Source organism: Chrysochloris asiatica, unplaced genomic scaffold, assembly GCF_000296735.1.
Source record: "Chrysochloris asiatica unplaced genomic scaffold, ChrAsi1.0 scaffold00137, whole genome shotgun sequence".
In the NCBI taxonomy this organism is placed as follows: domain Eukaryota; kingdom Metazoa; phylum Chordata; class Mammalia; order Afrosoricida; family Chrysochloridae; genus Chrysochloris; species Chrysochloris asiatica.
Window position 1 is genome coordinate 1,633,990 of NW_006408655.1, and position 14,000 is coordinate 1,647,989.

A 14,000-nucleotide genomic window follows, 5' to 3' on the forward strand; every position below is an offset into this window, starting at 1 on the left:
TTACACATGTTATTTGTGTCTTCTCCCTCTTTTCTTTTTGCCAATGATTTGTCAATTTTATTAATGCTTTCAAAGAACGAACTTCTTGTCCTGTTGATTCTTTCAATGGTTTTTTGTTTTCTATCTTATTTCTTTTCTTCTCGTGACTATAGGTTTACTTTGTTTGTTTATTTCTAATTGTTTGAGATGTTAATGTGTTAATATTGGTTCTTTCTTCTTTTTGGTTATGTGCATTTATTGTGATAAATTGCCCTCTCAGAACTGCTTTTGCTGTGTCCCATAAATTTTGATTTGTTGTGTATTTGTTCTCATTTGTTTCTGGGAATTTGTAAATTCACCTTGTATTTGTTTTACTACCTAGTAGCTTTTAAACAGGGTGTTATTCACTTTCCATGTATTTGGCTTTATTTCTTTAGTCTTCTTTTTGTTGATTTCTAATTTTACAGCATTTATAGATCTGAGAAGATGCTTTATATTATTTTGATGCTTGGAAATTTATGGAGACTTGTTTTGTGGCCTAACACATGGTCTATTCTGGAGAATGTGCCACGTGCACTGGAAAAGAATGTGCATGTGCTGTTGTTTGGTTGAATGATGTGTACACATTTATGAGGTCAAGTTGCTTGATTGTGTTGTTTTGTTTCTCTGTGTCTTTGTCGAGTTTCTTTCTGGTTGGTCTAACCTTTTTTTTTTTTTTTTTTCTTAAATGATTTATTGTGAATTATGTGACAGTTTACATGGGAGAACATTAGTTTTACATTCATTCTATTGTATATCGTCTCATTGCCATGGTTACAATCCCCTCGATGCAATCCTTCTCCCGTGCCCCCCAGGTCTTCAGCACACATTCGCTCTCCCTCTCTGGGTCTAGATGTTCTAACCTTTTTTGAAAGTGGTGTTTTAAAATCTCCCACTATTATTGTAGATTTGTCAATTTCTTTCTTTAATTCCATTGTTGTTTTTAGGTGCCATTGAGTTGTTACTGACTCATAGTGACCCTATGCACAACAGAATGAAATACTGCCCAGTCCTAAGTCAACCTCACAATTGTTGCCATGCTTGAACCCATTGATGCTGCCAGTCTGCCAATCCATCTTGTTGGGGGTCTTCCTCTTTTTCTCTGACCCTTCACCTTACCAAACATGATATCCTTCTCCAGCAACTAGTCCCTCCTGACAAAATGTCCAAAGTATGAGAGACAAAGTTTGGCCATCTTGGCCTCCAGGGAGCACTCTGGCTACATTTCTTCCAACACAGATCTGTTTGTTCTTTTGGCAGCCCATGATACTGTGCTTTATATTTTGGGGGCCTCTTTCATTGGAAGCATAGATATTTATTATAGTTATGTCATCTTGTTCAATTGCCCTTTTCATCATGAGATATCCCCTACTTTATTTTTTACGCTGGTTTTTGCCTTAAATTTTATTTTATCAGAGATTAGTATTGCCACTCCTGCTCATTTTTTATTAATTATCTTGGTGAAATTTTTTTCATCCTTTAACTTTTAATCTGTTTTTGCATTTTTGTGTAATGTGTATCTCTTGTATCAATATGCAGACAGCATATTGAGGGATCTTGTTTTTTTTATCCATTCTGCCAGTCTCTTGTCTCTTGACTGGTGCATTTAATCAGTTGACACTCAGTGTAATTATCAATAGGTATGAATTGTTGTCATTATATTTGTTTCTTATGGTGCTGTTGGTTTCTTTGTTCTGCATGCCTTCCTATGCTGAGTTCATGTTTTTTTTGTGTGCTCTTTTCTTGTCATTTTCTTCACAATTCTAATGTTTTCATGTTTTTTTTTTTTTGGATTTTCATTTTCTTGGTATGTTGTGCAGTATTAATTTTCTTTGAGGTTACCCTATATCCTATTAATTTTTTCCTCCATTTAAAATAGTGTATTTTATACTGCAATCTACCTGATGACCTTACTACCTGAATCTCTGTTCCTATATTTTTCCTTTCTTTCACACTGTAATTGTTTAGCTAATAGGCTGACCTCTCAGGTCCTCTGAATTTGGTCGTTCCGTTTTGTTCTGTTCTGGATTCTTCTGTGTGTCGACTGAAAGCTGGTGTTGCCATATATGTCAGTCTCTGGTTGTTGTCTGTTCTTGTTGGTTCTCAGTCCAAAGAACTTCCTTTAGGATGTTTTGAAGTGCTGGGTTGGCTTTGACAAAGTCCCTTTAGCGTCTATCTAGGAATATTTTTATTATACCATTGTGTTTGATTGACAGTTTGCTGGGTAGATGACTCTTGGTTGGCTTTTTTTCTTTCTTTCAGGGTTTTATATATACCCAGCCCCCCTCCACTGCCTTCTTGTTTGCATGTTCCTGCTGAGACATCAGAGATGAACCTGATTGGCTTCTCTTTTCTCTAGCTTCTTTCAGGATTCTCTCCTTGTCTTTGATTTTGGAAAGCTTGATTATGATGTCTTTGTGATTTTTTTTTTTTTTTTTGGAGTCTATCATTCCTGGGGTTTGTTCAGCTTCTTGAATGCTAATCACCTCATCTTTCAGGACATTAGGGAAATTTTCTTCCATCAGCTCTTCAACTGTCCCCTCTGTGGTCTTCTGAAATCCCTGCTCTTCTGGGACTCTGATAACTCTCAGATTATTCCTCTTCATGTTGTCCCACAGAAATATTAGACTTTCTCTAGATTTTTTTTTTAATCCTTTTTTCTGCTTGTTCTTCTTTCTTAGCAATATTGAGAGATTTGTCTTCTAGCTCACTTGTTCTGGCTTCCATCTCTTCAATTCTATTCCTTTGCCTTTTCAGTGTAATGTCCACTTCTGATATTTTATTATTGCTTGGACCTCTTTTTGCAGATTTTGACTTATTTCCAATGTTATTTCTATTTCATTTCATTGTCCCTGTAGCACTTTCTTGACTTTTTCCTTATTTTTCTCAACCTATCTGTAGAGTGTTTGAATGTACCTCAATATCATTCTCCTGAATTCCTTCTCAGGCAGTTCCTAAGTCTGTGCCCTGTCTCCCCCACCCCTCCAATGGGAATTCTAGGTCTACCTCTAACTCATTTGATTCAGCTGCTCTATCTTCTTTCTGGACATGAATTGAGATCTTTGTTTTTTTGGGCATTTTCAGTAATTAGATGTGTTTTCAATCATTAGATGAATGTACATTGCTGTATTATTAAGCTTTCTGAGAGCCTCCTGGCAGATGTGATCAGGAGATAGACTTCCCTTTTCACTTCTTTTATTACTCAATTGAGAGTAATTTTAACAAATGTTGGCTATCTATGTAGTGTATGGTGGTGGTGACTGTGTGCCGTGGAGTCGGTTCTGACTCATAGCGACCCTGTACAGGGTTTCCGAGGCTGTAAATCTTTATGGGAGCAGAATGCCTCATCTTTCTCCTGTGGAACAGCTGGTAGTTTCGAACTGCTGACCTTGCGGTTCACAGCCTGATTTGTGTATAACAGCTGGTATTGGCTCTTGCTCAGATGGTGGGATTTTATAGGGTGTGATTGTAGCTTTGCTACATGTCCACAATTGCTGTCAGTTCTTGGGTAGCATAGGGAGAGAAAGAGCCCACTCTAAGATAAAAGGGTGGGGGTGAACCATATCAAAAATAGTCCAGGTTTTTCTCCTCATGTTAGGCAGTTCACACCTGAGCTATGCTAAGACTGTGTCATGGATGGTATGTCACCAAATGTTATTTTAATGCCAATATCCTGTGTCGTTTGGATTAATTTTTGTGAAGGCATCTGAGTAAAGAACACTGGTAGTACTTTATGAGGTAGATGATTAATGATGTGCCTTTTCTTGAAGCTAATACCAGTGAAATTAGCTCCAAGAGTCTTCTGACATGGATCTAAGTGAATAAGAGGAATTAAAAGGTACTCTGAACATCCGTTTCACAGGAGAAACATGAGACTTTTCTGCTCTTGCAAAGATTTCCAGCCCTGGAAACCCTAGATAGGGTTGCTGTGAGTCAGAACCAACTCAATGGCACATAACCAACCAACCCAGTAGTTGGCATTTGGAACTCATTCAGCAGTTCTGTGGGAGAAAGACCTGGCAGTATGCTTCCATATTGATAGCTGTTGTTGTTAAGTGCCATAGAATCAGTTCCAACTTATAACTGTTGTTATAGGGTTTCTGAGGCTTTAAATCTTCGCAGGAGCGGAAAGCCTCATTTTTAGCCTGTCTGTAATGATTACAGCTGAGAAAACCTTAATGCAGCTCTACTGTGCCACGTGAACTCACTGTGAGTCAAAACAGACCTTTTGTGAGTCTAACAACGACTACTGCAAGGTCAGCAGCTCTGTGGAAGAAAGATGCTTTCTGCTCCCATAAAGAATTACAGCCTTGGAAACTACAGGGATGAGTTTGACCTAGAGGGCACCTCCATGATTGCAGCAGCAACTGCAAGCCGCACAATATGAATATGCTTCAAGATCTGCACTGCTTGGTATGGTAGCCGTTAGCACATGTGCCTATTTAAATTATTAAAATTAAGTTCAAATCTTAATTTTTAATTGCTTACTCACTAGCTACATAGCAAGTACTCAAGGGTCACATGTGGCTAGCGGTTACTAATAGCATCCACTGCCATCGAGTCAATTCTAACTCATAACAACTTCCTATGACAGCGTAGAACTATCTGTTTTGTTCCCAAGGCTGTAAATAAACCCTTACAGGGCCAGGTGGTCACATCCATCTCCTGCTAAGCAGCTGGCGGGTTCTAACTGCCAACGTTTTGATTAGTTGTTGTTGTTGTTATGTGCCATGAAGTTGATTCTGACTCATAGTGACCCTGTACAGGGTTTCCGAGGCTGTAAATCTTTACGGGAGCAGAAAGCCTTATCTTTCTACTGCGGAACAGCTGGTAGTTTCAAACTGCTGACCATGAGATTAGGAGCCCGATTCATAACCACTATGCTACCAGAACTCCTTTTGATTAGTAGGTGAGTGCTTTAACCACTGTGCCACCAGCACTTCTCAGCATAGATACAGAATATTTCCACAATCACAGAAAGTTTTATTTGTCTGTACTTTAAAGTCTTTAAAGAGATCACAGAGAAGTAGCTGAGCTAGACATAATTTCATTGGTGTTTAGATGTACTTTGAGATGTTTGATGACAAGTTTTCTATGAATTTTATAGTTTGAATTTCTGCGGTGCTGCTTCTAATTGATACCTGTCCTTTTCAAACAGTCCTGTGTTGCAGGACTGTTTCTTAGTTGGTGGAGAAGTTTTTTGGGGGACAAGTTTGTTACAGGCACTCGTAATGTCCCTCCTATTTTATATTTCAACTTATTAATAAACCAATCTGGTAGCATAGTGGGTTTACACATTAGTCTTGTAACTGCAAAGTCAGCAGCTCCATGGTCTGTTAACTGCAAGGTCAGCAGCTCTGTGGAAGAAAGATGCTTTCTGCTCCCATAAAGAATTACAGACTTGGAAACTCTATACAGGTTTGCTATGAGTCGGAACCAACTCAACAACACGCAACCACCACCACCACCACAACCAATGAACAGATCTAGACTCTATCACATTTACACAACAGACAAATGAACATAGATAAGCAGAGCCAGTCAAAGGAACACTGGGAATGGTTGCTAGGGTGAAGTGGTCAGAAACAAACACATGAAGGGTATCTCTTGCATTTCTTATTTTATAACACTTCTATGAAATGATTTCATAAATTTTATGGCACAAAATATAAGTCAGCATAGACAGCCAAGAAATTTGACTCTCATAGACATAGTATTCTTCTGTAGATAAATTTTATAGCTGATTGAAACAGCAATTCCCCAAATGCTTGAAGGTATTGTAGAGACATAGCACTTTTCTAAGGACACCTTGTGGAGCTCTGGTAGTGTAGTGGTTACGAATCGGGCTGTGAACCTCACGGTCAGCAGTTCAAAACCACCAGCTGTTCAGCGGGAGAAAGATGAGGCTTTCTGCTCCCGTAAAGATTTACAGCCTCGGAAACCCTGTACAGGGTCGCTATGAGTCTGAACCGACTCCACGGCACATAACAACAACAACAACAAGGACACCTTGTGTCAACTCTATGGCCTATACATCTTAACACTGAGTTACCTACCTCTGATTATGGAAATAGTGTACCATTGTATTTATATTAATTTGGCCCCCAATTATGTTAAGTAATTGAACTCTGTTTAACCCTTGCAGCGGAAGTTCAGAGTGAAATTGAAAGGATTTTTGAACTTGCAAGAACATTGCAATTGGTAGTCCTTGATGCGGACACTATTAATCATCCAGCTCAACTTAGTAAAACCTCTTTGGCCCCTATTATAGTATATGTGAAGATTTCTTCTCCTAAGGTAAGAAGAATTTCTAGTGTTTGCTCTGTAATCAAATTTTGCTAACATGTTTTATGTTCTGCTTTCCAATTATAGCAGGCCATGTCCTTACGATAGATGAAAAGAGTTTGAGGAGATATACATGAGTCAAGAATTGTTAAGATTAATATAAGAATAATAATTAAGGAGTCTTACTTTCATGGATGGGGTCCTGGTATGGCACTATAGGATAAGTATTGGACTGCTGACCATAAGGTGAGCAGTTCAAGCCCACCAATTGCTCCTTGGAAACCCTATCCAGGGTAGCTATGTGTTGAAACCAACTCAAAAGTTTAGAAGAATGATTCTTAAAGGATGGGTCATACATCCCTGGGGTTCCTTAAAACATTTTCAGAGAGTCCATGAAGTCTAAACTATTTACGCAATGATAGCAAGACATTATTGATCTATTTCACTGTTCTGACATGTACTTATATTGGTGGTGTAAAAGTAATGGTGGGTGAAATTGTCACCTAAGCATGAATCAAGACAGTGGAAGCAAAGAAGACTAGGAGTGCTTTTACTGCCTTGCGCTGTCAGTTAAAACAAAAATTGAGCATCTTGATGAAGTAGTAAAAATATATTAATTGTATTTATTACCTTGGACTCTTAAGTACAAGTCTTCTTAATCTTCTGAGTAATGAACTAAGAAGTGTATAGTAAGTGTTTCTGTTGCATATCAAAGTAAGATAGTCATCTCAAAGACAAGTACTTGTGCAATCTCGGTTGTGAAAGGAACTACCCACTTTCTTTTCATGGAATACTTTTTTGATTTGAAAGACCAGCTGACAGGCTGTAGTTATTTAGACTTGGATATTTGGCAGATATTTTCATGAACAAAGTGAGATAATCACATCCAGGAAGGCAACTAACAGTATTTGTTGCCAATGCTAAATTTCAAACTTTCAGCCAAAGATTACAATTTTAGAAAATTTGAATCTGCCTTTGGTGAGCCTAGCAGTTTCCTAGTAGTTACATATATGTACATTTTTAATAAGAATGTTAACGAATGTGATGCTTTAATATTATCTAATGTGTGAATATTTAGAAGATCTGAAAAAATCAATGAACTATTACTTTCCAAATCATCAATGAATGATCTTACAAACCAAGCATGGTTAACAAAATTAAAAAAAAAAAAAATTAATGCATTCAAGTTTAAGATAGACTAAGGAAATTTAAAGTAAAAAAACCAGGTTTATTTATGTGGCTTCAGATTAGGCATGGCAGCTAGCCTTTAAGAAATTGCTACTTGATGAGTTTGGATGTATTAATCAAAGAACGTAATTATCCGAAAAGGTTATTAAAATATCCCTCCTCTTCTCAGTTACATATCTATAGGAAAAATGGATTTTCTTCACATATCTCATCCAAAGCAATATACCAGATTGAATGCAGAAGCAGAGAGGAAAATCTAGTCGTTTTCTCTGAAGCCAGGCATTAGAGATATTTGTAAAAATGTAGCTATTTTAACAAAAATAAATAAACTTGTTAAGGTGTAAAAGGTATGTTGCTATTTTAAATGAGTTAAACATTTAAAAATTTATTTCTAATATGAGAAAAATTAAATAAAATTCACATGAATGATATTTTTTTTAAATAAAGGATCCAGAGACAAAAAGTTTGAGAACTGTTAGCTTAGGAAAAAACTCCTGGCTCGTTATCTTGCTAAAACTAGCAACAACAAAGAGGTTCATATGTTAATGTTAATTTTTCAGATAATCTTATAGATTATATTTTATAGCTCAGTGAGTTCTGAACCATGTGTGCTATGTAAAAAGGGGCTCCAGTGAAAGCAGTGGATAATGTTGCCTGGTAGTGTACCGGAGTGCAGTTCTTTTCTCTGTTTAAAACGCCTATCTTTTCCAGGTTTTACAAAGGTTAATAAAATCTCGAGGGAAATCTCAAGCTAAACACCTCAATGTCCAGATGGTGGCAGCTGATAAACTGGCTCAGTGTCCTCCCGTAAGTTGTCACTATGTATAATGTAATATAGTTGAAGAGATCAGACATTGTATTAAAACAAAATGAAAACATCAACAAAACAACCTAGTAGGTTAAACATCTGTCATGAACAGAATCTTGGCCTCTTAACTGTGATATTACTAAATCCAAACAAAGGGGATTCTTCTATCTTCTACCAATGATCCCACGTGTTTCAAACAGCCCAGGTAGTGATCGCAGCTTACAGCAACACAGTGCATTTCATGGTTACCGCATTTTATTAATATTCAGTACCTGCTTAGTGCCTTGGAGTCATGGTATGGCACTGTAGGATAAGCACTGGATTGCCAACCATGAGACCAGTGGTTCAAAACCACCAGCGTCTTCTCAGAAACCCACCTTATACAGGGTTGCTGTGAATCTGGACCAACTCGATGGCATTTTACAACAGTCAGTATCTAGGGTCCCTGAGTGGAGCAAATAGTTGAGTGCTCGATTGCTACTGAGAGGTAGAAGTTCAAACCCACCAGAAGGAGCTTCAGAAGAAAAGTCTAGTGACCTGCCTTCTGAAAGGTCACAGCCTTGAAACTCTGTGGAGCACACTTTCGCTGTGTAATACATGGTGTTTCCTTTACTTGGAATGGACTCAGTGGCAGCTGATTTGTGTTTTTAAGTTAGGATCCTATATGAAATGAAATCATAGGTTTAAATATTTGATTTGTAAAATGGTTTATTATTCACATCTAATCGAGTTAATGTGCCAGACTGCAAAGCCGGTTGAACTGCAAGGTTGGTGGATCATGCTCACAAGCCACTCCTCGGAAACCCTATACAGGGTCACTATGGGTCAGAACCAACTCGATGGCACTTAACAACAACAACAATCACAGGGAGGAGCTGTGGTAGCGTAGTGGTTACGAATCAGGCTGCTAACCCCAGGGTCAGCAGTTCGAAAGTACCAGCTGTTCCGCGGGAGAAAGGGGAGGCTGTTCCCATAAAGATTTACAGCCCTGGAAACCCTGTACAGGATCGCTGAGTCAGAACCGACTTCACGGCACACAACAACAATCACAGGGAACAAATTACAGGCTCTCAATGACTGAGAAATTGATTTGAGACTGTGTAAAAACAAGTGTCTAAACAATAAGACAGATTCTGAATTCTGGATACATTCCTACTTTGAAGCCATGCTTTATATGCTGAACTCCTGAACTGTACATATGTTTTGTAATTATTGGTTGTTTTTGTGTTTGTTTTTTAAGTGAAGATGTTTCAGAAGATAGGGGTTATATGATTTTTTTTTACAGTTTACAATATATTAATATTCATGGTAAACACTTCTTAAAAAAATCTTTTAGAACTGACTTTTTTTTTCCTAATAAGCTGTTGTGAATTAGAACCATGTACAATCATCAGTGGTTTTTGCTCCTTCCTCCAACTTTTATGTCCTAATGTTAAGAGTCCTAGTGGTACAGTGGGTTAAGTGTTGGTCTACAAATTGGTGGTTCAAACTCACCAGCTGCTCTGTGACTGAAAGATGAGGCTTTCTGCTCCCATAAAGGTTTACAGTCTTGGAAACCCAAAGGAGCAATTCTCTCGCCTATGGTGGTGGTTATGTGCTGTGGAGTCGGTTCTGACTCATAGCAACCCTGTACAGGGCTTATGAGGCTGTCAGTCTTTATGGGAGCAGAACGCCTATCTTTCTCCCACAGAACAGCTGGTAGTTTTGAACTCCTGACCTTAAGGTTCGCAGCCAGATTCATAATCACTATGCTACCTCTCTCCTATAAGGTTCCTATAAACTGTAATCAACTCAATGGAAGTAGGTCAGTCTTGCTTCGGTAGTTTCCATGATTAAGCCTTTTACAATCTCTGTGTCCAGAACAGAGTCACCATGGGTGGTGCAGTGGTGCGAACGGTGAACATGCTTGGTTAGTCTACCCACAGGCTCAGGCAGGAACGGTCTATTTCTGAAAACTCAACCAGTGAAAATCCTATAGTTGTACTCTGGCACAGATGAAGTCACCATGAGTTGAACCATTTAGAAGCAACTGATTGATTATATCCAGAATAGAATATTCTAAACTTCAGATTTTATACTCTTTTTTTTCCCCACATCTCTTTTCAACCGTAGCATCAATTGTTTATCCATTGTTGACAGGTAACTTTTATGTAATATCTATCATACCTGTAACACTACGAAGGAAAGACTTCAAAAAGTTCCTGGAAAGACTCAATTAAAACGATACAGGAATTTTTCCCTGAAATTTTTGAAGCCCCCTCATATATATTATAAGTATTCATATTATGGGTTATTTTTATTAGCTAAATACTGAGTGTTCTAGACAATGGTTTGCAATGGACATACACTTATAATCTGGTTAAATAGAGCAAATAGCCAAAAAAAAGGAGGAGCAAGGAGCAATTATGTAAGAACAAATATAGCTCACAAATCTCTCCATCTCTTCCTCACTGCCTCCTTTTTTGTGACAGTTAAGATAGGGCAGAAAGTCAGTCAGTACTAGGCTGATGAAAGTGTGATATTTGAATTGCTTATCTCTGTAGGAGTTGTTTGATGTGATCTTGGATGAGAACCAGCTCGAGGATGCCTGTGAGCACCTTGCCGACTATCTGGAGGCCTACTGGAAGGCCACGCATCCTCCTAGCAGCAACCTCTCCAACCCTCTCCTTAGCCGTACTTTAGCCACTTCAACTCTGCCTATTAGCCCCACCCTAGCCTCTAATTCACAGGTAAGAGGACGTTGTTTTTAGTTTTCACACCAGTGGGAACCAAACCGTGAGATGAGGTTTCACAGCCATTCATGTATCCACTCTGTGCTTGTTCCAGTCTTCTCACTCTAGTCTCATTAGAACATTAAGAACCATTCAAAAAGGATACCATTTGCTCTAAAGTAAAGAGGAGAGGGCAGGAAGGGATAGAAAATCTGGACAGAAGGAAACAGGGAACCCAGGACCAACATGGGGAGAGTGCTGACACACTGTGGAAAATACAACCAATGTCATGGACCACTCTGTGTACAAACTATTGAATGAGAAACTAATTTGCACTGTAAACTGTTACCTAAAGCCTAATAAAACATTAATTTAAAGTAAAGCTATTCCACCAACTTCAGACCCTATTAAGGAGTGATGTAAACAGACTGTACTATGATCATAGACTTTGGAGATGGTTATGGGTCATGCAGTTGGTTCTGACTCATAGCAACCCTGTACAGGGTTTACGAGGTTGTAAACCTTTATGGGAGCAGAAAGCCTCATCTTTCTCCCACGGAACAGTTGGTAGTTTCGAACTGCTGACCTTAAGGTTCGCAGCCCGATTCGTAACCACTGTGCTACCAGAGCTCCTTATCATAGACTTTAACTCTCTAAATGCAGGCTCTTTAAGACACGTGTTGGGAAATTTCTTACATAGACAGCAGCACAGACTCTAGGACCAGAATACTTGGGTTCAAAACCACCTCTTTCTAGTGCATCACTTGGAGCAGCTTCCTAACTGCTTACTTGCCTCACGATTAATAATGGCAGTCTGTCTCCTGGGGCTACTGTATTAACTGAGTTAACTATGTAAAAGTCTTACAGCAGTGCCTATTCCACACTGTCATTTATAAACATTTTGGTCTTGCTGTTATAATTTTCTCATATATATATATATATATATTTTTTTTTTTTTTCTTAATCCTTCTCTAAGCTTAAATCAATCACCTAATTGTTTAAAATCATCCCACTTGTATTCAAACAGACATAAAGTGTTCAATTAAAAAAACCCCTCAGAGATTGGCATCTGTATTTGAGCCACAGAGAACATACAAGGGAGGGCTTCAAAAAGTTCATGAAAGAATGGAATTGTAAAAATAGCCTTTTTCCAGAGTTTTGATGCTCCCTCATATGGAAGAATGCCCTCCTTCCTTCATTTAAAAATTGTAACAGCAACAACAAAAAATTGTGTGTACACTTGTATGCATTTATAAATTGATAGAGAAACCAATTTAATATAGTATAAACTTTATGATGGTTACAAATCGGGCTGTGAGCTTCAAGGTCAGCAGTTCAAAACTACCAGCTGTTCCGCGGGAGAAAGATGAGGCTTTCTGCTCCCATGAAGATTTATAGCCTTGGAAACCCTATGCAGGGTCACTATGAGTCGGAACCGATTCCACGGCACATAACACCACCAACAGCAAACTTTATAAATTCCCTTGGGCAATATCAAAAGTATTAAGTAATTGAGCTAGGCTAGCTGTTATTTCAATGTTTTAGATACTTAAAAGGGACGAAACTTGAATGGATTTGCTATTTGGTATGTTAATCTCCTATACTATGAGCTTGGTTAATGCCTGTGTACACCCTCTCCACCCCCTGCCGCCCAACTAGGGTTCTCAAGGTGATCAGAGAACTGAGCGGACTGCTGCTCATGCCCATTCTGCTTCACAAGCCGAAGAAGAACCCTGTCTGGAACCAGTGAAAAAGTCCCAGCATCGTTCTTCTTCCTCAGCCCAACACCACAACCATCGCAGCGGTGGAAGTCGAGGCTTCTCCAGGCAAGAGACATTTGACTCAGAAACCCAGGAGAGTCGAGACTCTGCCTATGTGGAGCCTAAAGAAGATTATTCCCATGAACACACAGACCACTATGCCCCACACCGTGACCATAACCACAGAGAGGAGCCTCACGGCAGCAGTGATCACAGACACAGGGAATTTCGGCATCGTTCTAGGGACGTGGATCGAGAGCAGGACCACAATGAGTGCAACAAACAAAGAAGTCGTCATAAATCAAAGGATCGGTATTGTGACAAGGATGGAGAAGTAATATCCAAAAAACGGAATGAGGCTGGGGAGTGGAACAAGGATGTGTACATCCGCCAATGACTTTTGCCCTTTTTTGTTTTTTTTGGTTGGGGGTGGGGGGGGAAGTCTTGTATAACAGCATCCCCAAACAAAATCTTTTGGGGGTCTACATCGCAATCATATGTGATCTGTATTGTATATTTTGTATTGCTGTTGCTTGAATAGCAATAGCATGAAATAGAGTATTAATATACTTATTTTTTTTCTTCTGTAAGTGCTATATGAATTAGCCTGGTACAGCTGCAGTCCTCCAGTTTACACTGGAGTTTTAAAAACTGTTTTGGGTAGCTGCCACTTGAACAAAATCTGTTGCCATCCGGTGGTGTTTTAAGAAGTTTTACTGATGTTTTCAGAAATGTAGTTGATGTATCCAACAAGCCAGAATTAGCACAGACAAAAAGTGGAATTTGTTTCTCCAGTTTTAATATGTAGTAGGCACCTGATTTGCATATCCACTCATTCATGGACCACTGTCTCTTGCTTGTACCTCTGGCTGACTAAATTTGAAGACAGATTGAGTCTTGCCTTACACAAAAGGGATCATAAAGTTAGAATCTATTTTCTATGTACTAGTACTGTGTACTGTATAGACAGTTTGTAAATGTTATTTCTGCAAACACCTTCTTATAATTATATATGAAATGTATGTATATACATATATGTACGTGTGTGTGTATATATGTGTATATGTATATACACATATATATATACATATACACATATATACACACACACATACATATCCGTTTGAACACACTATTTTAGAGTCTTAATGCCAAGTCAGCAGATTTGCTTTATGAATTACAGGGACTAGAAATGCCCACATTCAGGAAATTTGTAATAACATTGTCTAG

The 14,000-nt window shown here is 38.6% G+C and overlaps 1 protein-coding gene across 9 annotated transcripts in view; it reads left to right on the forward strand.

Moving 5' to 3' along the window:
- The window catches only part of CACNB2 (calcium channel, voltage-dependent, beta 2 subunit), a 494,901-nt gene extending 481,433 nt beyond the window's left edge, over positions 1-13,468 (forward strand). For 4 of the 9 annotated variants that reach the window (XM_006869881.1, XM_006869880.1, XM_006869882.1 and 1 more), the window contains exons 11-14: positions 6,164-6,315; positions 8,203-8,298; positions 10,843-11,028; positions 12,670-13,167. In XM_006869881.1, the coding sequence (XP_006869943.1) occupies positions 6,164-6,315; positions 8,203-8,298; positions 10,843-11,028; positions 12,670-13,167 (932 nt within the window). Of the gene's footprint in view, positions 1-6,163; positions 6,316-8,202; positions 8,299-10,842; positions 11,029-12,669 lie in introns of all 9 variants that reach the window. The other 5 variants (XM_006869883.1, XM_006869886.1, XM_006869879.1 and 2 more) reach the window with 4 other exon arrangements.
- Positions 13,469-14,000: the final 532 nt, after the last annotated feature.